The sequence below is a fragment of the Chlamydomonas reinhardtii genome, chromosome 4 (assembly GCF_000002595.2).
Source record: "Chlamydomonas reinhardtii strain CC-503 cw92 mt+ chromosome 4, whole genome shotgun sequence".
Lineage (NCBI taxonomy): Eukaryota > Viridiplantae > Chlorophyta > Chlorophyceae > Chlamydomonadales > Chlamydomonadaceae > Chlamydomonas > Chlamydomonas reinhardtii.
Genome location: NC_057007.1, coordinates 3,611,810 through 3,636,760, shown reverse-complemented (window position 1 = coordinate 3,636,760; position 24,951 = coordinate 3,611,810). Strand labels below are relative to the sequence as shown.

Sequence of the window (24,951 nt, the reverse complement as noted above, 5' to 3'; positions counted from 1 at the left end):
GGCATGTCAATCGCGCGACAAGTCGGCAATTCTCAACTGCCGCAATCGAATCGATGCAGCATGCACACTAGCGGACCGCCATGCGATCCATGGGGCGTGCCCCTAGGGGAGTCAAGTGACATGGGACGCAACGTACGGTGTTATATGCCGAGCGCGAGAGGAGGCGTGTGCAGGTAGTGGCCATTAGACAGTGGCGTAGAGCTGAGGTGAAAGGAGGCTGTGCCAGAGTCGTAACATGCGTTGGACCAAAGATACTGCGGATGCTGGCGTGCGCACAACCTCCCGGACCGGTGACCGGGGAGGGGTCGGGGTTGGGGTCGGGGCCAAGCACCTCATTGGGGAAATGGAGTCTGGGGACCACTGGACGCAGAATCGCTCGTTTTCGCCCGCACAGCTTCTAAGGACCTACGTATTCATGTAATACTAACAGCTGGGCCAATGCCCTGTCAAATAGCGAGGGCGCGCGCGGACTTCTTCCCGCGTGCCCGCAGCTCACCCCAGCGCACCCTCGCCATCTGCCGAACCCCCCCCAGCACCAAAACCCGTCATAATACCGCCACCCACCGCGAGATACAGACTCCACTATATAAGTAAGTAATATGTGATCTGGGTGCCGGTGCTGGGGGGTTGGGGCTGTGCGTTGACGTCGGACAGTTGGACGTCGCGAAGTAAGTTCAAGTTCGCCCTTGCGGCGAAACCGTTCAGCCTTACACGTTTTGCGAATTTAATGATAGCAGAGTCTCAGCTTCTTAGGTCTCATGTTTTGGGGCTGCCAGCACGGCAGTATTATGGACAGGTGCTCGCGCTCGCAGCTTACATGCCTACGGGCCTCCTGACAGGTACATAAGTGCTTATATTGAAGCCTTCTACATATCTGATAATTAACTTGGGCCAGCGCCAGCCTGTGCGATGAAATTGGCCTGAAAATTGTCTTTCTTGAGGCATCGGACTCCATTCAATGCGTTAGAGTGCGCAAAATATTATTCAGCCTCAGTTACTTTCGCGATCGAGGTTCCCTGACTCGAGTCGGGTGACGGATCTGCGTCGCTGGGGCCTCTTCTACTTTGTGTACAATAGCTTCGTGTAATGGATGGCTTAAATAATGGCCGTGTACAGTCGGCGGGGGCCGGGAACGTGTGTTTACCAACTTGGCAAGACCCCCCCTGTTCTGAAACGTATGGGTGCGCCGCGCCCCCTGCGGGGGCCGGGGCACGCCAACTCGCAGGCTACTCGCCCCTCTCAAAGCCCCCCCCCCCCGCCCCGCCCCCCGCCAAAACCACGGGACCTCGAGCACGGTCTCCCAGTAATCCAAGCAACTTGCGGCTTGAAGGCTCCTGAAGCTATTTGTTGGGCAGCTCGGGTCCATAGTTCCATACGGCGCCTCGGGGCGGTGGTTGTGCTGGGCAACGTGAGCTGACGTGAGCGTTGCTGCGTTTGGCGCTAGCGCCACCCTCCTGGTTGCAGACTCCAGCGCACGAAGTAGATTGCAAATCTATTGGAAGATGGCGTGCAGTGCCACATGTATTTCGACGGCTGGGTCGGCCAGAAGCAGGCACGTGCCTGATGGGGCGGTTAGAGTCGGAACCGTGATCCAGCTTTGGTGCAACGTTGCCACTGCGAAAGATGCCTCGCCCGCGCCATTTCAAGCCAGCCTTCACCGCGCATGCTGTCGTAAGCGCATGCTGCAAAGCATGCACTAGTTTGCGTGCACCGCGTAGAGCCTGTGCACTCGGAGTTGTTGAAGGATTTTCAACACCTTCGTCCTAACCATTGCGCGGGCCATTGCGCCGCGGACTGAGCAAAATCTAAACATGGCATCCGAAAATCACTTCCTGGTGGGCTTTTGCTCGCCGGACCTCACGCTCGGCGATTTTGGCAATGAGCTTGGCCGCTTCACACCCTGCTTTGTGGACGTCGCTGTGCTGGGTGAGAGGGCCTGAAAAATAAAGACGTCCAGAGTTACCGTAAAGTCAGCGCGTCCGAACGGGCGTAAAGTTCCTGTCTTCCTTTTCCCGCTGCCCCCTCGTAAGCCCCCCTGCCTGCCCTCCCCTTCCTTTCCCGTTTCTCCCCAAAACCGCGGCTTCCCGCGCCTTGCAGGCACCGCCGAGGTGTTTTGCATCCTGGTGTGTGTGCTGCACCTGCTGCGCACCTTCGCCCGCTGCGGCCGCAAGCACCGCTATACCGGAGTGGCGCTACGGGTGCAGGTGGGTCCGGGGCAGGGGCGCGTGTGGATGGTGGGTGCAGGGTGGGTGGGGGGTGGGCGCGGAGATGGTGCGGGTGAGTGCGGGGGAGGTGTTGTTGTTCTCGGTGTTCCCAGCGGGAGACATGCTGTTCATTTTTGCACGGATGGGGGAGGCGGGCTACGCCGCCGCAACAAGCGCCGGCAACAAGGGCACGCCCCACCATTTCTGCGCTGTTGACTTGCTTGCTTGCCGGCATGTGCGAAGACTGCTCGCCATGAACTCAAACCTACTCTGATTCCTTTCTCCAAACAATCATCTCCATTTATGCTCTACCTCTCATCGATACCGTGTGCCGGCATGTGATGCTCGGCAGGTTGTGACCTTGGCGCTGTGTTGCGCGGGCCTGCTCATCAGCTTGGCACAGCTGAACGCGAGGCTGGGGGCGGCGGCGGCGGCGGCGTGGGGCGGGCTGGGACTGCTGGGGCAGCAGTCGAGCGCCGCCGCAACCCACAACACGCTCACCTTGGGGGAGGGCAGTGACGTCCCACAGCCTGCAGCGACCGCGGCGGCTGCGGAGGTGGCAGCGGCCCTCAGCCGCCGCGCGCTGCGTGCAATGCTCGGTGCCTGGGTTCGCGGCAGCGGCGGCGACGACGGCGGCGGCGGCGGCGGCGACGCCACCGCCCCTGTGGCTCCGTACGAGTGGGCAGGTGTGTGATATGCATGACGCGGTGTCAAGGTGTGATATGCATGCGCGGTTGCGAATGCGGATGCAGATGCGGGTGCGGGTTGGGGCGTGCAGGCGCGCATCATCATGTGTGGAGCTCTGGGTGCCGTATGCTGAGGAGGGAGGGCTGCTTAACTCGCGCGCCACAGTTCACACATTAGCTTTGGGCAAAGCGCAAGTCGTGGAAACTGCAAAATTGGTGGTGTGCTTCTCCCCCGCAACAGGCTTTGCGCTGTCGTCGGGACGCTGGCTGGCGCTGGTGGCGCTGTTCTCTCGGGAGGTGCGCGAGCATGCATGGGGGCCGGGTTTAGGGCGGGCATGCATGGGGGCCGGGAGTATGCTGGGGGCCAACGGATAGGGGTGTGGAGACGTGGAGTTCGACCACCCCGCCCAGTCAGAGACTGAGGCAAGCAGGGTCCCCCAGATTCCACGTTGCCTACCCGCTCATGCGATCCCCACCCTGCCGCCTCCCCCTCCCCACTCACTCTCCTTCCAACCTACCTCTCCCCTTAACTTCCCCCTTCTCTCTTCCTTACCGTTCCTGGGAACGGCGCAAACAACCTCATTCCCCCCCTCCCTTTCCCAACCATCTTTGAATCCCCTTCTCTCTCCCTTCCCCCCAATCAAAAACACACAGCTGGTTCCGCCCGGCCACGTCGTGCTACCGGCCCGCTGGCTGGTCCGCTTCGCGCTGGTGCTGGCCGCCAGTGCCGAGCTGGTCAAAGCCCGGTTCCTCATCTTCGCCCCGCCCCCGGCCCCATCTGGATCCGGATCCGGACCCGGATCTGGATCTGGGTCGAACCCGGACTCGGATCCGGATTCTGGATCTGACGGCGATGGCGCGGCGGCTTTCAGCGCCCAGTACTTCTTCTACATGTACGTGTCGTACCTGTCCGTACAGCTGGCGCTTGCGGGTCTGGCGCTGGTCTGGCGGCCGGGCAAGGCGACTGGTCTGGTGGAGGCTGAGGACGACCAGCATGGCGGCGGTTACCTGGTGCGTACGGGTAGCCCGGGAGTGGTGGGGTAGTGATGGATGAGCGGTGTGGGAGCGGTGTGGGAACGATGTGGGAGAGGGGGAATGCGGTTAGAAGCTCGGGGTGGAGTGGGGTCTGCGGCTGCAGGCGGCGCGAAGTCGCGTGCTTCGCACTGGCCGGCACTAACCGTGTACTGCCGGTCACTCCCACCGTTATCCATGCCGCCCACGTCTCCATCGCCGTTTGACAGCTGTGTGTGCGGTGTCCGTTACTCCTGTCTCCACCTGCAGCCGCTGGCTGGAAGCGAGCCCGACACCTCGGCCGCCGCCGCCACCGCCACCGCCGCCGCCGCCGCCGCCACTGTGTGTCCGGAGGCGCGCGCCGGCATCTGGTCAAGCCTCACGTTCGCATGGATGGCACCGCTCATCCAGAAGGTACGTTTGTTTGTGTTTGTGTGTGGGTGTGGGTGTGGGTGTGGGTGTGGGTGTGGGTGTGGGTGTGGGTGGGTGTGGGTGTGGCTGTGGGTGTGGGTGGGTGGGTGGGGGGCGTGGGCGTGGGCGTGGGCATGGGCGTGTGTATGCTGCAACGGGGTTTTGGTGGGTAAGTTGCTCCGCCGGACAACTTGTAGCGGGCTCTCGGGTTGTGACGTCAGCGGGTGTCTTTCCCAATCTAACATACATCTACCCATCATCCACACGCACACAATGACACAACGTTTTGTACCGGTTGTGGTAACGCTGCTGCTCTAAATTATCGCGCTGCCGTACTACAGGGCTACCGGCAACCGCTAACCACCAACGACATCTGGCAACTGCCGCCGGACGACCGCGTGGATGCCGTGGAGCCCGCCTTCCAAAAGTGAGGCGGTTGGGTTTTCTTGAAAAGGCGGTGGGTTTGTAGCGGCGGTTGGTTTGAAGCGGCGGTTGGGCGGTTAAATGGGAGTTATGGGGGCCGAGCAAGGCAGTTAACCAGGGGTTGTCTGGGTCGGGGGCTGCGCGCTTGCCCTCCGCATACAAACACAAACGCACACACACCAGCTTGTGTCTGAGCATGCCTAGCCTCGGTGCCGCCATGGAGTGGGGAGCGGGAGGCCAGCTCCCGCCAGCCCATGGCGTCACACGCACACACACCAGCTTGTGTCTGACACTTGCGCACACATGCGGGTTATGCGCGGGTTCGGGGGTGACGGGCACACGCCCTTTTCTGCCAGCCGAGTCAGCCCAGCCCAGCGTCTCTGCAACCGCCGCCCGCCATGCGCCCCATGCAGTCGGGCGCTATTTGCAGCCGCGCGGCCCCAGACTCGTTCCCTTTCACGGGCATAGTTAGTGGGTGGGCTTTGGGATGCGTGTTAGGACATTAGATAGCTTGCTTGCTGCACGCCGCCCTCTTCCACCGCTGCCATTTCACACGTCCGTGACACTTCTGTGCTACCGCCCAATGCCTTTCCATTCCCATGCTTATAGGTGAGCTCGACTACGACCAGCGGGCGGGAATACGGGAATTAGGCGTGCTGGGTAAACGTTGTTTAGCGCGCCTAGGGTGCGGAGCATGGACGCATACAGGTGCATCGCGGGGTTAGGCCGAATGGTCGCCCGTGGGGTTACAGGCTTATCGCGGGTAAGTATGACTACCTGGGTGACGGCAACCACGCGACGCTCGGTAAATTGGTAGGTATCCGTAAGTAACTCCGGCGTCGTCTGGGCGGGCTTTCGTTTCGTTTTTTAACACAGGCGGGCGCGCTCGCTCCTCCTGCACACATTTCTCCTCCACACGTGAGCGCGCACGCGCTGCGCCCTCGCTCCCATCCACCCATCTCCTCAGGCTGTGGCGGGCGGAGCTGGCGTCTCACGGCGCGGCGGGCGCGGACCTGGGTCGCGCCTGCTGGCGGCTGGTGGCGGCGGAGGTGCTGTGGGCGCTGCCGGCCAAGGCGCTGAACGACGGCAGCCAGTTCGTGGGGCCGCTGTTCCTAAACATGCTGCTGCAGGTGGGGGGTTGTAAATACCAGCCCTAACTAAGGGGGCTGGGGGAGGGGGGTAACTGTAGTTTAGCACAATCTCCAGAGGGACCCAGAACCCGCCGAAAGAGCGCGGAGGAGGTTTGGCATTGATCTGTATCTGGGACGCCCTTGAGCCTTGAGTCCCTCTGGTCGGCGTTGGCCGTAGACCGTAGCCGGGGGGTGCGGGGGGAGCCAGAGCTGTGTGCGTGTGTGCCTCCCCTCCATGAAGTTGCGTGTGTCTGTATTACACGTGTGCGTTTTACACGCGTGCGTGTGCACGCCACTCGTTACTAATCATGAATGTAACGCTTGCCCCCATCACGCCGTTCCCCTTGAACGGCCACCCCCCTGGCCCCCTCCTCCCGCTCCCTGTCAGGTCCTGGCCACGGGCGGTCCCTCCTGGCGGGGTTACGCCGCCGCGGGCTGCATGTTTGTTGGGTCGGCTGTGGGTGTGTTGGCCGACAACCAGCACTTCCAGGTGGGTGTGACGGTTCCAAACTGATGTGACGCAAACATGCGACTTGCCCACATGCACACGCGCACTTGCGGTGATGCCGGGAGTGGTACACACGTTGATGCGCGTCAGATGCCCAACACCCCACCTGCGATACCCGGCACGCTTCCTTGTTCGTGCCGTCCCTTTCTCCCCCATGTCCTTTCCCCGTACCGCCCTTGCCGACGTACACCATACCTGTACCGCAACTTAACACCTGCACACCTCTGTCCACACCTCCTTCCCACACCTATCCCACACCTCTCACACCTATCCCACGCAGCGCGTCATGCGCGCCGGCTTCCGGCTCAAGGCCGCGCTGGCCGCCGCCGTACACGCCCAACTGTTCCGCCTCACACCCGCCGCCCGGTCACACTTCTCCAGCGGCCGAGTGTACAGCCTGGTGGCCAGTGACGTGGAGTCGCTCATGGTGGGTTGCGGCGGTTGGAGGCGGTTGGAGGCAGTTGTACGGCTTGTACGGCGTGTTTTATATGGCAGCTAGCTAGTACGGTAGGTACGGCAGGTACAACAGCTTAGGTGGGACAGCGGTCATATCACTGCTGCGGAAGCAGAGCGTGCACTGGAGCTGGTGGGCTGATGGGGTGGGGCCGGGGCCGGGGAAATGGTGCCAGGGGCAAGTGCGGCTGGGGTCCACAACCCAGGGCCCCACTTGGTTGTGGTGGTCTCACCCCCACTCAGCCCCACGCCCAACCCCTGCTGTGAATGAATGTAACCCCCTGCTGTGCCTGGCCACCTCTTCATTAGTCATAATGTGCATGTGACCCATGTGCGTCCACGCCCCTCCACACCCCTTCAGGCGCTGTGCCAGAACGTGATGGGGCTGTTCTCCTCCCCCGTGCGCATCGTCGGTGGGTGTCGGAGCGCGCATACCCATACCCACACGGTTGCGGTGCGGTGCCTGCAGCAGGCGGGTGACCCGCTGAGGTGGTCTGGTCTGACCAGCTTGTGGTCTGGTCTGGCCAGCATGCGGGCCGATTCTGCTTCTAGCCTAGCCAACCCTCTCCCCCCCCTGCCCCGCACCACCCTCTCCCCCTCAACAACGATTCCTTGACTATTGGGACCAAACTCATTGGGCTCGGGCACATAACCCTCCCTCCCCCTCCCTCCCCCTCCCTTCATCCCTCCCTTCCCCTCCCCTCCTCTTCCCTCCCCCTCTGTACCATTGCTCCTAGCCCTCTCGTCTTATGTAACATGCATGGAACCCCTTCCCCCTCCCCTCCCTGCAGTGGCCCTGGTCCTGCTGTACGGCCAGCTGGGCGCCGCCTGCCTCACCGCGGTGGCAGTGCTGGTGGCGCTGGTGCCGGCCAACGCCGCCATCGTAGCAGCCAGCAACAGGGCGCTCAAGGTGTGTGTCGGCGTGTGTGTGTGTGTGTGTGTGTGTGTGTGTGTGTGTGTGTGTGTGTGTGGGTGTGGGTGTGTGTGTGTGTGTCGGTGTGTGTGTGTGTGCATGTGTGTTAAACAAACAACAAAACGAAGCGTGTGTGCTCGTGTGTGTGTGTGTGTGTGTGTGTGTGTGTGTGTGTGCCGCTGAAACAAACAACAAAACGAAGCGTGTGTATTCGTGTGTGTGTGTGTGCGTGTGTGTATGCGCACAATGCGAGGCGCGTGTTTGTATGTGCATTGCTGGATGGTGGTGGTGTGTGCCGGCGGCGTGTGGTATGTGTGCTGGTGGTCTGGACAATTGGTTGCGGTGGGTAGCAGGGGCTGCCACAACAGGGAAGCCGGCGGGGGCGCGAGCAAGCATCGCGTTCTTTGTGTTTCTTTCATGATGGCTGACTGGCAAATGCGCAACGTTTGCGTGCATCTCCTTCTGTGCCACAGGACGCGTTGGGCCACACCGACGAGCGAACCAAGCTGGAGGCGGAGATGATGGCGGGTGGGTGGGGTGGGTTGCGTGGGTTGGGTGGGTGGGGTGGGTGGGTGGGCATGCGGACGGGTGGGCGGGTGGATGGTTATGGGTGTGGGTGTGTGACTGGACTGGACGCCTAGTACGTAGCCACCGCCCGGAGCCACCTGCGGCTGGTGGGGTTGTGGAATGTGTATGTGCGCAAAGTTGCGCCCCCCTGACTTGGTCCAATGCTGTCATCAACACACACACACACACACACGCACACACACACACGCACGTACACACGTACACACAGGCATGGAGGTGGTCAAGTGCAGCGCCTGGGAGCAGCCGCTGCAGGTGGGTGCGAGCGAGAGAGGGAGGGAGCGAGGGAGGGAGGGGTTATGTGCCCGAGCCCAACGTAATAGTCCCTGCCATCATGATCAGAGGGGCGGCCTCGTGTGTTTGGGGTTACTCAAGAAAGGCATCATCAAATCTCATGTGTTTGAACGAAAGAGTCTCATCATTACCAGAAGGGCGGCCTCGTGTGTTTGGGGTTACTCAAGAAAGGCAAGCGGAGGAACGTGTACTTGTGACACGCGTGTGTACGTGTGCATGTGATTGTGCAGCCGGGAACGTGCGGGCGTTGGAGTGGGCTAGGTCGTTGTCGGTGGGGAATGGCGTGAGCTTGTTTCATCACCTCCATGACAGGCGTGTCCCAACACACAGTGCACAATGCACAGACTACAACACAATGTACACGACAACGCAGATATTCCGTCTTTGTGCTCTCTCGAACACGAATGAAAACACCAAACAAATTGCATCACATTGTATCACAGGACCGCATCGAGGCGGCTCGCTCCCGGGAGCTATCCAAGCTGTGGCGGGTGCGTGTGTGTGTGTGTGTGTGTGTGTGTGTGTGTGTTAAAGAGCACAAGGAAAACGTTGCGCAAAGACAGTGTATGCGATGCAGCAAAGCGACGGTTTACGGATGTTACCTGAAGTTACCTCGCATACCTCCTGCGGTGAGCCGCCGGTCTTACCAACCGGAAATCGCGCAACCCCCGCTACTCTAACCTCGAGGGGGGATTAGTGTCCACACGCTCTCAAGGGTGCAAACCCATGCATGTGTGTGTGTGTGTGTGTGTGTGTGTGTGTGTGTGTGTGTGTGTGTGTGTGTGTGTGTGTGTGTGTGTGTGTATGTGTGTGTGTGTGTGCGTGCGTGTATACGTGTGTGTTTGTATGTGTGCGTGATGCCAGTGCCACAGCCGCCCTCCGGTTGCGTCGCCGCCGCCCCCTGCCAGCACACGGCACCTGCAGGCACACCACACACAGGGTCCTTTAACTTGCTGCGTCCTAACACGTCCCAACACAGCCGCCCCCACGGCCACCCGCTGCATGCACATACCCCCGTGGCGTGGCGTGACGAGGCGCGGCGTGACACGCAGCACTCACCTGCCGCACTGGTGCAACGCCCCCCACCTGACACATCCATTGCACCACCCCCTCCTCCCTCCTCCCTGGTTAATCATGTAATCCCTCCCTCCATTCCCGCCCCTCCCTCCCGCCGCCCGCAGGTGTCTGTGCTTTCCTCGCTGGTGACCTTCCTGCTGCTGTCCGTGCCCGTGCTCATCCCCGTCACCACCTTTGGCGTCTACCTGGCGCTGGGCCACAGCCTGGACGCAGCCAAGGTGCGTGCGTGTGTGTGCGTGTGCGTGTGTGTGCTCTACAAGGAGGTTTTGGATCACTGCTGGTTTGTATGATATTGTTGGTGCTACGCCTATAAATGTTGTTGAGATTTGTGCTATGGGATAATTGCTGGACACAATACTATGGGTTCAGGTTCACTGCCCCAAACCCCAAGCCCGCATTCGTCCTCACCAGCACTCTCCCCAACACCACCCTTCCCACACGCATACGCATACACACACACCCAACCAACCCCACACACACACATACACACACCCGACGCCCCCAGGCCTTCACGTGTTTGGTCCTCTTCAACGTCCTGCGCTTCCCGCTGTTCCAACTGCCCCAGGTGTGTGTGTGTGGGCTTATGTGTGTGGGGGGGGGCGTGGGTGTGTCTGGGGTGTGTGTTGAAAAGAAAACAACAAAACTGGGGGGTGTGTGTGTACGTGTGTGTGTATGTGGGCATGGGTCTGCAGGGATGTGGTGTGGGAAGCTCGGGGATGGGAGGGCGATGCGGGCGGGATCACAAGGGGATGGAGGCTGGAGGGCAGGAAGCGACCACGCTGGTTGGAAGGAGCGCAAAGGCTGGGCATGACCGCGCCACTGATATTCTCCCGCCCCTCCGCGCCCCTCCCCGCCCCTCCCCATCCCTTACTCCCCCATCATGAATGTAACCCCGCCCCCCCCAACACACACACAACGCAGCTTGTGGCCCAGCTCAGCGCCGCGCGTGTCAGCCTGGGCCGCCTCCGTGACTTCCTGGCGGCCGAGTCAGCGGACCCCGCGCCCCCGCTGCCCGCGGCGCAGCCGGGTGGGTGGGGGGCGGTGGGGTGTGGGGTGGGGTTGGGTGTGCGACGGATATCTGTACTTCATACTTGTGATGTGATCACTCTGCTCTCCACATGAATGGCTAACCCCCCCCCCCAAAAAACAACTTTCAAACCGCGTGACAGGCGCCACGGCTGTGCGGCTGACTGGCGATTTCGGCTGGGATCCAAAGCAGCCGCCCGCCCTGGTGGATCTGGATCTGGACGTCAAGGCCGGGCAGCTGGTGGCGGTGGTGGGCAGCACGGGTGAGACAGGGGCGGGGTATGTAGCCGTGCATGGAGAAGGGAGTGAGTAGCATGGAGGGGTACTCCATTCCGGAAGGACAGGGGTAGGGTGGGGATGTTTTTCACCATTTCCTGGACACACGGGGAGCAGTAAGGGGGGTGGGACCGTGGGAGGTGTGGGCCGAGGGGGGAGGGGCAGGCCATTGGTCCGCAGCACAACAACACAAAAGCTACAGCCCATAACTGCAGCCTTTAAAGCTGAACCGCACCCACAGCATCGCCCCGCACCACCCGCCGCGCCACCACAACTACAGCCCTCGGAACCGCATCGCAACGCGTTATACCCACACACAGCCCTCAAACCTGATCCGCCCCCCAACCCTGTCCCACGCCTCGCACTGCACCTGATTTCAAATCACAGGCAGCGGCAAGTCCACCCTCATCAGCGCCATACTGGGTACGGCGCAGCAGGTGTACGGCTCGCCGCCGTACATCGCGGGTCGGCTGGCGTACGTGCCGCAGTCGCCCTTCATCATCAACGCCACGGTACGGCATCGGGCAGCACACCAGCGTATACGGCAGCGTGTACGGCAGATTGTCCCTAGATTGGGCCGCACTCAACGGATTTGTTTCCCAGTCTGTCGTGCTGCCTCATGGTCAACGTGCCGTGCTGTTGTACCGTACTAACTTCTACCGTAAATCTGTTGATCTGGCGCGCGCACACACACACACACACACACACACACGCACACACACACACACACACACACACACACACACACACACACACACACACACACACACACACACACACACACACACACACACACACACACCAGCTTGACACGCGGAAACGCTGCAACCGCCGCCCGCCATCCACGTCCCCCATGCAGCCTCGACCCCGTTTAGTCGCAGTGCCACCGCTAACTCGCCCTCTTCCAATAGTGTTATTGTACTTAGTGGGCGGGATTTGGGACGCGTGATACCTAGCTTGTCTGCTGCACGCCGCCTCTCTTATCGCCGTTGCCATTCACATGCCCGTGACACTTCCTCGCTGCCGCCCTATGCCCATGCTTCCACCTTTGCCTATAGGTGAGCTCGACTACGACCAGCGGGCGGGAATCTGGGAATTAGGCGTGCTGGGTAAACGTTGTTTAGCGCGCCCAGGGTGCGGAGCATGGACGCATACAGGTGCAACGCGGGGTCAGGCCGAATGGTCGCCCGTGGGGTTCCAGGCTTATCGCGGGTAAGTATGACTACCTGGGTCACGACAGTCACGCGACGCTCGGTAAAAATGGTGGGTATCGGTAAGTAACTCCGTCGCGTCATTGGGCGGGCTTTCGTTTCGTTTTTTAACACACACACACACACACACACACACACACACAGGTACGGGACAACATCCTGTTCGGGCTGCCGTACCAGCCGGAGCGCTACGCGGCGGCGCTGGCGGGCGCGTGTCTGGGACCAGACCTGGCGCAGCTGGCGGGCGGCGACATGACCGAGATGGGTAAGAGAGGGGGAGAGGGATGGATGGCGGGGAGATGGGTATCCATCCTGGGCGGTGGGGGGGGGGGAGGTTTGAGGGAAGGGGACATAGGGTAAGTTGGGAGAGGCGCACACCATGCCGCCTGTCGTCCGCCCCACTGCTGCTCCTGCTTCCGCCCCACTGCTGCTCCTGCTTCTTCCCCACTGCTGCTGCAGGCGACCGCGGCGTCAACGTGAGCGGCGGACAGAAGCAGCGCCTGGCCATTGCGCGCGCGCTGTATGCAGGTGCGTGAGGGTGGGCATGAGGCGGTGGGGTGCGTGTGGTACATGATTCGGCGGGGTGTGATGATGCGGTGGTTTGTCGGAGGTGGCGGGCGTCAAAAAAACTTCCCCCGATTCCACCTTCATTCCACCTTCTTTCCCCCCAGACGCGGATGTGGTGCTGCTGGACGACCCCCTGTCCGCGCTGGACGCCGCAGTGGGGCGCCGCGTGTTCGAGGCGGGCGTGGTCAGGTGGGGGCGGGGCGAAGGGGGGGGTTTTGGAGGGTGGGGGGAAAGGCCTGATGTGGGTGTGGTCAGGTGTAGTGGGGCGTGCACGGTGTCTGATGATGCGGCGTCTTGACTTTGGTTTGTGTTGGTAAGTTGGCATGTGGGACTTGGGGTCTTGGCGGGCGTGCACGATCATGGTGTTTATGCGCTGCTGCTGGTGCCATGCCATCGCCCACGCCGCCGCCGCCGCCGCCTGGCTCCGGCACCGCGCTGCAGGGGCCTGCTCAAGGACAAACGCAAGGCGGTGGTCATGGCCACGAACCAGCTCCACTTCGTACGGCAGGTGCGCAGAGAGTCAAAAACGGCGCGCTGATTAGTTCCACAGTCGGCAGTTCGAACGGTCTGACCTAATGCAGTTGCAGTTGTATTCCTTACACGGTATGCTTCTGAAAGACGGCGGGGACTGCGGACGGATGCAAGCTTGTTAATTTATCCCTCCCCATCAGTACCTTCCATCCGCTAATAAGCCCTCCCGCTAACTCCACCTCTTAAGGGGGGTTTCACATGTGACAACCTTCGGCGAAGCCAGGGGTGAATCCGATTCATAACTATGCCGACCGCCTGTCCCACGCCCTCTTGTTGCCTCTCCCCCCCTCTCTCTCTCGCCTCGCGGCTGCTGCATCAGGCGGACATTGTGGTGGTGCTATCACGTGAGGGCGGCCGAGTGGCGGAGTGCGGGCCGCCGGCGCAGCTGCTGGCGGCGGGCGGCGCCTTCGCGGCACTCATGAAGGAAGCGGAAGCCGAGCAGCACGCGCACGAGCAGGAGCAGGAGCAGGAGGGAGCTGCGAAGGACAAGACGACGGAGGCAAAGGAGGGCGTCGGCGCAGTGGCGGCGGAGGCCAAGCCGAATGGGGAGCAGGAGGCGGAGGGTGCCAAGAAGGCGGCGGCGGCGACGGCGGCGGAGGGCGGCGGCGGGGCTAGCGCCGGCGCGACGGCGGCGCCGCCTCAGCAGGGGCAGGTGGTTCGCATCACGGCGGATGAGCGGAGCGGCGAGGGCGTCACAGTGGGCACCACAATGGCGCACTACCTGAGTGAGTGTGAACGCATATGGATCGGTGGTGACTCTTTCTATTTTTTCTGGTTGGAAGCTGACGCGAACGTGGCTTCCCATCGAATGGGAGTGGGAGGCCTTCCGACCCGTCCCTGACACCAGCAAGCTACCACCACGCTACCACGAACGTGACGAAACCACATCCACACCTGGCTACAACTTCGCTTGTTCTTTGTTAATCATACATGTAATCCACACCCCACCAACGCCACCGTCCCCTACTTGCGTTCCCCTGATTCCCCTGATTCCCCTGATTCCCCTGATTCCCCTGATTCCCCTGATTCCCCTGTATCCTTCCTTGCAACCTACACCCACACCTTTATACCCAGAATCTCCCACACTGCCCCGCCCCCCCTCTCCCCAGGCGCCATGCCCATGCCTCTGGGCCTGGGTGCTGCCGCCGCCGCCGCCTGGCTTCTGGGCGGCTTCGCGGCCAGTGAGGCGCTGCGGGTGGCCACCACAGTGTGGCTGGCGCAGTGGACAGGTGGGCAGGGGGAGGGGGGAGGGGAGGGGGGGTGGGGACGGGGAGGGGGTGTGGGGGAGGCGTGTGGGGTATGGGGGGGAGAGATGTGGGGAGGGAGAGGGGGAGCGCCTTGTGAACCGTGTATGGAATGCGTACTTGTTATACGACCGACCGTGCTCATCTGCTCGCTGTCATCACAATCACCCTCACCGCCTCAATGCCCCCTGCCTCCCTGCCTCCCTGCTTCACCGCCGCACAGGCTCACCCGACAACACGGGGGGAGGGGGTGGCGACCCGGACCCGGATGCGGAGGGGCGGCGGGCCATGTGGTACCTGGGCGTGTACGGCGCCATCAGTGCCGTACAGCTGGCGGTGCAGGTGGGTCTGTGGTTGGGTGTTTGTGTGGGGGGGGTGGGGGGGGGGCGGTTGGGGTGGTCGAGGTTGTTGCGGCGGCGTGTATCCAGGGCGGTTGGGGCGGTTGGTGCACCCAAGGGCTGCGGGAGATCCTGGCGCTGGGGGGGGGGGGCTGTGCGACTGCCCGGCCGCATGTGGCCGCACTCGCTCCTCACTCCTCTCCACACCGCCCTCCTCTGTCCCCCGTCATCCTATGTCTTTGGACTTGTGCATCTAATCCCCACCCACCCACCCCACCCAACCCACCCCACCCACCCACCCCTCCGCTCAGGCCGTGAACACGCTGGATGTGAGCCGCCTGGGCCTGGGCGCCGCACGCAAGGTGCGAGGCAGGGGGGAGGCAGGGAAGGAGGGAGGCGGCAGAGCGACTGTGTGGGTTGCGCGTGCGTGTGTTGCTCGTGTGTGCTCGAGTGCTCATGTTTGACCCCTCACACGTACAATCACATGCTTCATACAAACAGTTCGCACGAATGGCTAACCCCCCTCCCCATCTCTCCCGTCTACCACTTCCTTAATTAGTCATGAATGTAATCCCCCTCTCCCCCGCCCCCCCTCCCCCCCCTCAGCTGCACTCGCGGCTGCTGGCCAGCCTGTTGGGCGCGCCCATGTCCTTCTTCCACGCCACACCCCTGGGCCGCATCGTCAACCGACTCACCAAGGTGCGCGCGTGTGTGTGTGTGTGTGTGCCAGGGTGTGTGTGTGTGTGTGTGAGAGGGCGTGTGTGTGTGAGAGGGCGTGTGTGTGTGTGTCAGGGTGTGTGTGTGTGTGTGTGTGTGTCAGGGCGTGTGTGTGTCAGGGTGTGTGTGTGTGTCAGGGCGTGTGTGTCAGCGGGTGTGTGTGGCAGTGGCCGTGAGGGTGCGGTGCGGCAGGGGGCGGTACCAGCACAACATGCGGCACATTTGGCGCATACGTGCCGACTGTATACCACACGCACGGCACACCCCGCTCGTTCTAGCTTCGTTTGGTTTAGTTAGGCCTGGAATTTACAACCCCCCCCCCCCTCTCATCCCCACCACCGCCACCAACCCCCCTCCCCCTCCCCACCGCCAGGACACGTCTGACATCGACCGCAACCTGGCGCCCATGTCTGCCATGGCCGCAAGGTGGGGGTGGGGGGGAGTGGGGGGGGAGTGGAGGGTTTGGGGGGGGATGAGGGGTGGAGGGTGAGGGGGTGAAGGGGGGAGGAGGGCAGCACACCGTGCTGGTCTGGGTTTGAGGTATCACGTGTGTCACATGCGGGGAAAGGCCGAGCACACGAACGGCTCCCGCCAATGCTAGCTGTAGGTGCAGAGCTGCATCGCAGCGAGTCGGCAACCGACATGTCGCATGCCCTCAACTTCTGTGACCCACCTTTTCCCATCACTCTCCTTCCCACTTCTCCCTCCCACCTTTCCCCCCCGCCTCTCCCTCCCATCCTTCTTCACACCTCTGCCCCCGTCCACCACTTCCTTAACTGATCATGAATGCAACTCCCCACCTCTCTCCGCCCACCCTGCTTCAACCTCCAGGTCCGCCCTGCAGCTGGTGTCCACACTGGCGCTGGTGGGCGCGGTGGCGCCCTTCGCACTGCCGGTGAGGGGGCAGGGAAGGAGGGAGGGGCGCGGGCAGCATCATTAGGGATGAACGATGTCTGCAGTCCTGCAACGCCATTACAGCGACACATTACACGCACATACACATGCGCATACACACACCCTCTCTACCTATGCTTTGTTCATTTTCTCCTTACACCATTTCTTTTTCACTGCTACAAATCTTTGCTGCCCTCTTGACCCCACCCCACCCCATTTGGTAACGACTTCGCCTGCAGTCTTCAATGCATCCTGTACCGCTTTTCCAACCATCTTGCAAACCCACCCCCACCCCCACTTCCTTAACTAGTCATGAATGTAACCCCCACCCCCACCCTGCAGGCTCTGGTGGTGATCCTGGCGGCCTTCTACTGGCTGTACCAGTACTTCCAGGCCTCAGTGCGGCAGGTGGGCGGAGGGTGCAGGGTGGAAGGTGCAGGGCGGGAGGGTGTAGGGTGTAGGGTGTAGGGCGGGTTGCATTGATGATCAATATGCGTCCCTCCAGCCCCCAGTCCTCCAGCCCCGACTCCACCCCATCACCGCCCCCACATCCCTCTAAAAACACACCTCCCCTCACACACGCACACACACCTGTAAACACACACACACTCTCTCCTTGTGCTCTTTAACACACACACTCTCTCTCTCACTCTGTCTCCCCTGTGCAGGTGAAGCGGCTGGACGCGGTGGCTCGCTCGCCGGTCATGTCCTCCCTCACCGAGGCGCTCACCGGCACCTCCACCTACATCGCGTACGGCGCACAGGTGAGAAGGGAGGGGAGGGAGAAGCGGAGGAGTGGAGGGATGGAGAGGGGGGAGGAAGGGAGGGAGAGGGAGAGGGAGGGGAGGGGCAGTGCGGCAAGCAGACGGCGGACGATGGGGCGTGACGGCGGGTGGTGTGGTGTGGTGTGGTGTGGTGTGGTGTAGACAAGGCAAGGAGCATTCGTGAATACCGTGCTGTCCATGTTGGCTGGGCTGTCGATTCAACTCCAAACACCGTGCCAACCACCCCTCACCCGTTTGCACTGCCACACACACACACACACACACTTTCACACACACACACTTTCACACACACACACACACACACGCACAAACCACAGGCCCGCGCCACGGCCCGGCACCGCGTGCTGCTGGACGGCGTCAGCTGCATGGCGCTGGTGTCGCAGGTGTGTGTGGGGTGTGTGTGTGGGGGGGGGGGGGGTTGCGGGTGGGTGGGTGTGTGTGGGGGGGGGTTGTTTGTTAGGGGGAGAGGGTGAGTAGTTTGTGTCATGTCGTGGCAGAGGGTGTGTGTGTCTCGCAACTGCCGCTGCTAGTGAAGCGCCTTTGCCTGCCCCTTTCATCTGGCCTATCCGGCCTGTCGGGCCTACCTTACCTGTCTGGCCTATCCGGCCTATCTGACCGCAATAGCATGCGACACATGACCAACACCATGACCGCATGCATGCAACTCACATGCCACCTCCTTGCGTGTTCACACAACAAACCTGCACACACGCGCGCAGTCTCTCAACCGCTGGCTGAGTGTGCGGCTGGAGGTGCTGGGCGCGGCGGCGGCGCTGGCGGCGGGCTGTGTGGCGGTGGAGCAGCGGGCGGGGCCGGGCGCGGCGGGACTGGTCATGAGCTACGCATTGCAGGTGAGGACGAGGAGGAGGAGGAGGAGGGCGGGTGGAGGGGGGCGGAAGCGTGAGGGCGTTGTTAGGGTTTTGAGGGTTTTGAGGATGCACGTGCATGTGCATGTGCAGAACGCGACCTGCATCTACGCAAGTGAAACTCATATAAGTTGTGTATTAACTCTGAACCATCACCTCTCTCCTACCCCCCTGCACCCCTTTCCCCCAGGTGACCGCGGCTGTGTCCATCACAGTGCGCACAGCCAGTATGGCCGAGACCATGTTGAACGCGGGTGAGCGGGGGGAGGGGAGGGGAGGGGAGGGGCGATGGGGTGTTTCTGGCCGTTCCCAAACACAAAGAGACGCATGACGCATCGTCCAGCCTTACAACCGCCGAGGGCCTGGACCCCCTCCATATCCGCACTCTCGCAATCTTCCTCTATGCTCCGCTTCTTTTCCTTAACTTGTTAATTCGAGTTATTACCAGTAAATCGGAATGGTGAATGGTGCGAACACCACCCCACCCTACCCACGACTGCTGCCTTTCGCAGTTGAGCGGGTGGTGGAGTACTGCGACCTGCCGCAGGAGGGGAACAAGCAGCTGCCGCCAGCTCCACCTTCCTCCGGATCTGGATCCGGATCTACTGGTTCTGGATCCAGCGGCAGCGGCAGTGGATCCCAGCAGGCGCCCCCTCCAGGCTGGCCGGCGGCGGGCTGTGTGGAGTTCAAGAACGTGGCACTGAGGTGCGTGTGCGGGTTTGGGGGTGGGTGGTGGTTGATGGGAGGTGGGGTCGGAATGTGATGGGAAGTGATGTGTGTGCGATGTGTGTGGGCAGTGGGAAATTTTCATTTGTGTAGGCTGTGGAAAAAGGCAAAAAGGGGGAGGAGGCGGGCACGCGCAGGCACATTTGTATGCACGAGCACGTTTGCTCAGTGCTATATTGTCCTCCAACCGCATCATGAATTATAACCTGTTAATACATAGACCAGAGTATCGGGTCTTGCTCGCTGCCTGCCTGCCGTGCAGGTACCGGCCCGGACTGCCGCTGGTGCTGCGGGGTGTCAGCTTCAAGGCGGAGGCCCGGGACAAGGTGGGGGCTAGGGGGCCGTGTGTATGTTTTGTGCGGCACGAGGGGCACGCGTTTGGCACGGCACGGCACGACATGCGGTTGGAGCGGGGCATGGCAGAAAATGCTGGGGGAGGCCGGATGGGGGGCTTGGACGGGGTTCGCAACATGCCTGCTGTGTACATTCGTGGGACCGACACATGAGCGGCGAAGGGCCGCGCGTGTGTGTTTTAGCCGCCACGGGCTTCGTGCATGGTCGAGCCTCTCTCTCATGCGCACACACACACACACACACATATATATACACACATATATATACACACATACACTCTCGCTCGCTTGCTCGCTCGCTGACTGGCCCTGCAGATTGGTGTGGTGGGCCGCACTGGCGCCGGCAAGAGCAGCTTGCTGGGGTGCCTGTTCAGGCTGGTGGAGGTGGGTGACAGGCGCAGCGAGCGGGCGCGGGGCCGCAGGGAGATGTAAGCTAGATAGATAGATAGGTGGATAGATGGTTTTGGGAATGAGACTTGCGGCAGGGATTGTTGTGGGGAGGGTGACGTACATATGCGTAAGTCTCGCGGCCGAAGAGGGATTATGATGTTTTCCTTGTGCTCTTCAACACACACATTTCGCTTTTTAACACACACACACACACACACACACATACACACATACACACATACGCACACACACACACACACACACACACACACACACACACACACACATACACACATACGCACACACACACACACACACGCACACACAGGTGGAGCGAGGCCAGGTCCTGATTGACGATGTCGACATTTCCAAACTGGCGCTGAGGCAGCTGCGAGCGCGGCTGAGCCTCATTCCGCAGGTCCGTGTGTGGCGCTTGTTTGGGTGTGTGGGTGTGTGTAGGTGTGCAGGTTTGCAGGGCGTGTGTCCGCGGGGTGTCACGGGCACGTGCACGCCTGCGGTGCCGTGTGGCCACACCGCATGTGTCCCGCAACAACAACCCGTCCTCCTTTGCCCTACCAACCCACCCACCCATGTATCCACCCGCCTGCACAAGGGTGCCATCGTACGATAAGCCAAGCCTGGAATCCCCGCCCCCGGCCCCCCTCTGTACCATTGCTCTTACGCCCTCTCGTCTTATTTAACATGCATGGACCCCCCCCCCAACCCCACCCCACCCTCGCCACTTCGCTACAACTCTCTGTACCTATCTTTGCAACCCCTCTTCTTCTTATTGATCCTTATCCCATTATGAACGTAACCCCCGCCCCACCGACCCTGCCGCCCCGCATGCAGGTGCCGGTGCTGTTCACCGGCTCCATACGCGCCAACCTGTCCCCCTTCGGCGCCCACACAGACGCCGAGCTGTGGGGGGCGCTGCGCCGCGCACACCTGGCGCCCGTGGTGGAGGGCTGGGCCGGCGGGCTGGACACGTGAGTGCGGGGAAGGGGGGGGGGGCGTGTGTGCGTGTGTGTGTTAGGAACAAGGTAAGGAAGCCGGCGTGAGAGCGTCTGGGGGTGGGTGGGTGATGGATGTGGTTGGGGGGGGGGGGGGTTGGGGGAGGGAGGGTGGGGGCGGGTGTGGGTCTGGGTTACGTGGAGGGATGGGGCATGCGGGGTAAGGGGCTGATGTGAGGGAGGTGGCGACTCGGGACAGGAGTAGTGGCGCCACCGCCTCACATCTCTCTTCCGCCTCAAACCTCACACTGTTTTGTTTCTAACAAGTCCACAGCTCAAATGCTCACGTGGCCGGAACTCGATAATTCATCCCTGCATCCGGCGTTTCTAATTATTTCATGTTATACTTACTTACACCGACAGCGAGTTGGCCGAGGGCGGCGCGCCGCTGTCGGCCGGTCAGAAGCAGCTGCTGGCGCTGGCGAGGGCGCTGCTCAACCCGGCAAAGGTGCTGGTGCTGGGTGAGTGATGCGAGAGTGGGGGGGTGGGGGGTGGGGGGGTTGCAAGGACTGGTACAGAGAAGTGTAGCGCGAAGTAGACAGCAGGTGTGGTGTTGTGCGTACCGATGACCGACGGCGTCCAGGGGGGGTTGTAAATACCAGCCCAAACTAAAACAGAACCAACGGAAACGAGCGGAGCACAGGCAGGGGCGTTAGTTGCAAGTGATAATGCTTGTGGGATGGGGGCCGAGGCGTCGTGGAGCAGCAGGGCAAGCGGCGCCGGCGATAAATGTCGCCGCAGGGCCGGGGGGTGCCGGCGGGCGGGCGAGGGGGAGAGCGCGGGGTGGGCGGGTGAGGGGGGGAGCGCGGGGTGGGCGGGGGGAAGGGAATGAAGGGCCCCTGTCAAGCACTGGTGTATTGGGTTGGGCGGGTGGGGGCTGCAGGGTAGCCGTCCATGAAGAGCGAGTGAGGCGGAGTTCCGCCCGACCTGCTCCAACTGCCCCAACTGCTCCAACTGCCCAACTGCCCCAACTGCCCCAACTGCAGATGAGGCCACCGCCAATGTGGATGTGGAGACGGACGCGCTCATCCAGGTGTGGGGTGGGTGGGTGCGTGGCGTGTGGGTCCGGCACCGGGCTGGCGGGCACACGGGCACAAGGCCAATAAAGGCAACACACGCAAGCTGGGCCTTCCTTGCTCACTGCTACCCTGTGTCCTGGCCTGAAACCATCAGTCTGCTTGTCGGATCCCCACAACCCAACCACCCGCCGACCTCCCCTCTCCCGGTTCCTCCTGCCTCCCTCCTCCACTCATCTTCTTCTCACCCTCCCTCTCCCCAAACACAACCCCTCCCCTCGCCTTCAATCTTGTGCCCCCCTCCTCCCCAAAACACCACACCTGCTGTCTACTTCGCTGCACGTCTCTGTACCAATCCTTGCAACCCCCCCCCCTCCCTCTCAAAACACACACACACACACACATACCCCCACAGTCCACGCTGCGCTCCCAGTTCCCGGACCGCACGCTGCTGACCATTGCGCACCGCCTGGCCACCATCATCGACTACAGCCGCATCCTGCTGCTGGAGCAGGGCAGGGTGAGCAGGAGGGGCCAGGGGGTGGGGGATGGGGAGGAGGAGAGGGGAGGAGAAGAGAGGGGAGGAGGAGAGGGGAGGGGGGGAGGGGGGAAGGAGAGGGGAGGAGGAGAACGGAGGAGGAGAGGGGAGGAGGAGAGGGGAGGAGGAGAGGGGAGGGGGAGAGGGGAGGAGGAGAGGGGAGGAGGAGAGGGGAGAGGAGGAGGGGAGGGGAGGAGGGGAGGCGACCCGGGGTGAAAGGAACGGGGTATGGAACATGGGGCGACATGCGTGCACGAGTGTTGGCAAGTTGCAAAGCAAAGACAATTCCTGCAATTGAGTTGGGACCGTGCCAAACAACAGCGGCCCTGTAACCCCTTTCCCCCCTAATCATTCGTACACACAGGTGGTCGAGTACGACACCCCGTCTGCGCTGCTGTCCAGACCAGACAGTGCCTTTGGTCGTCTGGTGGACGAGACCGGTCCGGCGGCGGCGGCGCAGCTGCGGCGTCTGGCGGCTGGCGGCGGCGGCGCGGTGCAGGTGAGGAGGCGGCGGCGGCAGCGGCGGGAACGGCGGGGACTGGGGCTTTGTGTGTGTAATGGTGCATGCAGGAATCCCGTACGGAGGGTGTGTGAGTGGGTGGGTGGGTGGGTGAGTGGGTGGTTGGGTGGGTCCACGCGTTCGTACGGAGGCGCGCGCAAACACACACGCACGCTGCACAAGTTGACACGGCAGCCCCATCCCACACCCGACCCCACCCTACGCCACGACACGCACACGCGCCGCAGGAGATGCTGGACGCACCTGCGAAGGCGGCTCTGGTCCGACTAACCTCCTTCTCCTCGCCAGCCGCCGCCGCCGCTGCAGCCACCGCCGCCACAGCCGCGCCGCAGCCCGGCGGCGCCGCCGGCTCCTCCTTCTTCTCCCGCGCCTCCTCCATTATGCGCCGTAGCGGCCGACTACTCAGCGGCGGCGGCGGCGGCGGCGGCGGCTTGATGCCCGCCGACGGCGGCTGTGATTTTGCTGGCGGCGGCGGCGGCGTGGCGGCGGCGGCGGCAGGCGGCGGCGATGAGTCAGCCCTGGCGGCGCTGCAGCTGGATGGGCGGGAGAGTCTGGCGCAGCTGGCGGCTCTGGTGGCGGGCCGCTCGTGTGCCGTGGTCCGGACCGTCAAGGTGCGTGTGTGTGTGTGGGGGGGGAATACATTCACGATTAATTAAGAAGTGAAGGCGTAGGCAGGTATAGTAGACGCGTTGTTACCGATGTCCGTGGGGGGGGGGGCGGCGGAGCAGCGGTTGGCATGACGACGGTGGGAAAGGCACACGTGCACACCGTGCGGCGGGGGGGGAGGCAGTCACGCATAGACGTGTGCGTGTCTCGTCTGAACCGGGGTTCCTAAACGGTCGCGGCCGCCGTCCCAATCGGTCCTCAAGTCTATTTAACCAGACACGGCTTCTCTTACATAAGTATCTCCTTGCCCTCCGCGTGTACGGTTCTGTTACGCCGCACACACGCGTGCAGTCCCTGCGCCAAGAGCTGGAGCAGTACCAGGCGCAGCAGTCGGCGGCGGCGGCGGCGGCGGCGGCGGTGTACGGCGGCGGCGTGTCAGTGGGCGCCGCCGTTGATGACGTGGCGTTGGTGCTGGGGGCGGCGGGCGGCGGCGGTGGCGGCGGCGGCGGCGGCGGTTCTGACAGCGATGGCGATGGCGGCGCAGCTGGCGGCGGCGGCGGCGGCGTTGGTGGTGGTGCGGGCAGGGGCCGTCGCGGGGATGGCGGTGAGAGGGTAGGGGCGGCGGCGGTCGAAGGTAGTGGTGTGGTGGGCGTGGCGTCGGCGGCGACGGTGGCGGCGGCGCGGCTGGCCCTCGTGCGGTGTGTGGCGTTGCTGGAGGAGGCGAGGGCCGGGGCGGCGGCGCTGGGGCGGGCGCTGGCGGCGGCGGGGCTGGGTGACGTGGCGCCGGCTGCAGCAGTCGGAGGGGGTGTTGCAGGCGGCGAGGCGGCGGCTAGCGCGCCTGAGAGTGCGTGATTCACCAGGCGTGACAGGCACGCGCGCGGCCAGGAGTCGCGTTGCGTGTGCGTACGGTAGCAGGGTACCTCGCATTCGGTAGAGCGGTGATGGTGAGGGGCTTTTTGTCAGCTGTGATCGATCGTATTGCCATTGTGCGTTGTGTATGTGTGTGCGTTGTGTGTTTGTGTTTGTGTGTGTGTGTGTGTGTGTGTGTGTGTGTGTGTGTGTGTGTGTGTGTGTGTGTTGTGGCAAGGCAAACGTCGGTGTACGCCACTAGGGCCATATATCATACAGTTGTCTAGCAGTCAAAGAGGAGGTGTTTCAAAAGACGCAATTGGGCAAGTAATATAGGGATTTGGTTTGATTTGGGTGTGGTTGCCTGCATGGGATGCCCATTATGGGTTCCGCGCCTAGGCGCACGTTGCGCGCGTGTAGAGCGATTAAAGCGGGGCAGGCGGGGTGAGGCCGGGCACGCACAGCAGGCGGTGTGTGGCCGCTGCGTCCGCCGTGCAGTGTCGCCCGTGCAACCCACCCGCACCCCTGCGTGCTATTTGAACAAGCCATTGCAGTAATCGTCTGTCCTCGCGCTCTCCCGCTGCACTGCTGTGAAAGGAGCGGGCGCGTGCCCTCTGTGGCCCCTGGCACGTGCCCTCTGGTTCCCCCCCTCATTTTACCCAAGCGCCGAAGGCCCGAAGCCCAACATCAAGCCATCCCCGACGCGGGCAATCAGCGCAAGTCATCGAGGGCCGCACACCCGGGGCTTCCCACAGTCCCCTGACGGCTTGACACACACACACACCACACA

General features: G+C 62.4%; 1 protein-coding gene across 1 annotated transcript; it reads left to right on the top strand.

Annotated features, from left to right (window-relative positions):
- The first annotated feature begins 1,714 nt into the window (after positions 1 to 1,714).
- CHLRE_04g228650v5 (uncharacterized protein) lies at positions 1,715 to 24,820 on the top strand. The gene is made up of 47 exons (XM_043062062.1): positions 1,715 to 1,926; positions 2,098 to 2,204; positions 2,557 to 2,890; positions 3,132 to 3,187; positions 3,545 to 3,901; positions 4,172 to 4,315; positions 4,654 to 4,739; positions 5,703 to 5,865; positions 6,254 to 6,355; positions 6,654 to 6,800; positions 7,188 to 7,239; positions 7,618 to 7,736; positions 8,213 to 8,267; positions 8,536 to 8,579; positions 9,062 to 9,109; positions 9,800 to 9,913; positions 10,201 to 10,260; positions 10,617 to 10,722; positions 10,865 to 10,984; positions 11,385 to 11,509; positions 12,353 to 12,473; positions 12,668 to 12,736; positions 12,880 to 12,964; positions 13,217 to 13,283; positions 13,626 to 14,031; positions 14,416 to 14,535; positions 14,774 to 14,892; positions 15,200 to 15,250; positions 15,495 to 15,587; positions 15,979 to 16,031; positions 16,437 to 16,500; positions 16,842 to 16,907; positions 17,168 to 17,263; positions 17,602 to 17,667; positions 18,004 to 18,135; positions 18,341 to 18,404; positions 18,663 to 18,855; positions 19,139 to 19,202; positions 19,545 to 19,613; positions 19,948 to 20,037; positions 20,472 to 20,608; positions 20,996 to 21,093; positions 21,619 to 21,665; positions 22,064 to 22,168; positions 22,551 to 22,685; positions 22,934 to 23,317; positions 23,664 to 24,820. The coding sequence occupies exons 1-47, from the start codon at positions 1,812 to 1,814 to the stop codon at positions 24,162 to 24,164; spliced, it is 5,949 nt and encodes a 1,982-aa protein (XP_042925414.1). The 5' UTR covers positions 1,715 to 1,811; the 3' UTR covers positions 24,165 to 24,820.
- Positions 24,821 to 24,951: the final 131 nt, after the last annotated feature.

Excerpts from the sequence above, each read along its gene's own strand:
- CHLRE_04g228650v5 (XM_043062062.1), top strand. The coding sequence starts at position 1,812 with ATGGCATCCGAAAATCACTTCCTGGTGGGCTTTTGCTCGCCGGACCTC. Across the intron at positions 13,284-13,625 it reads AGCTCCACTTCGTACGGCAG|GCGGACATTGTGGTGGTGCT; the intron begins GTGCGCAGAGAG and ends CTGCTGCATCAG. Across the intron at positions 15,251-15,494 it reads GCCTGGGCGCCGCACGCAAG|CTGCACTCGCGGCTGCTGGC; the intron begins GTGCGAGGCAGG and ends CCCCCCCCTCAG.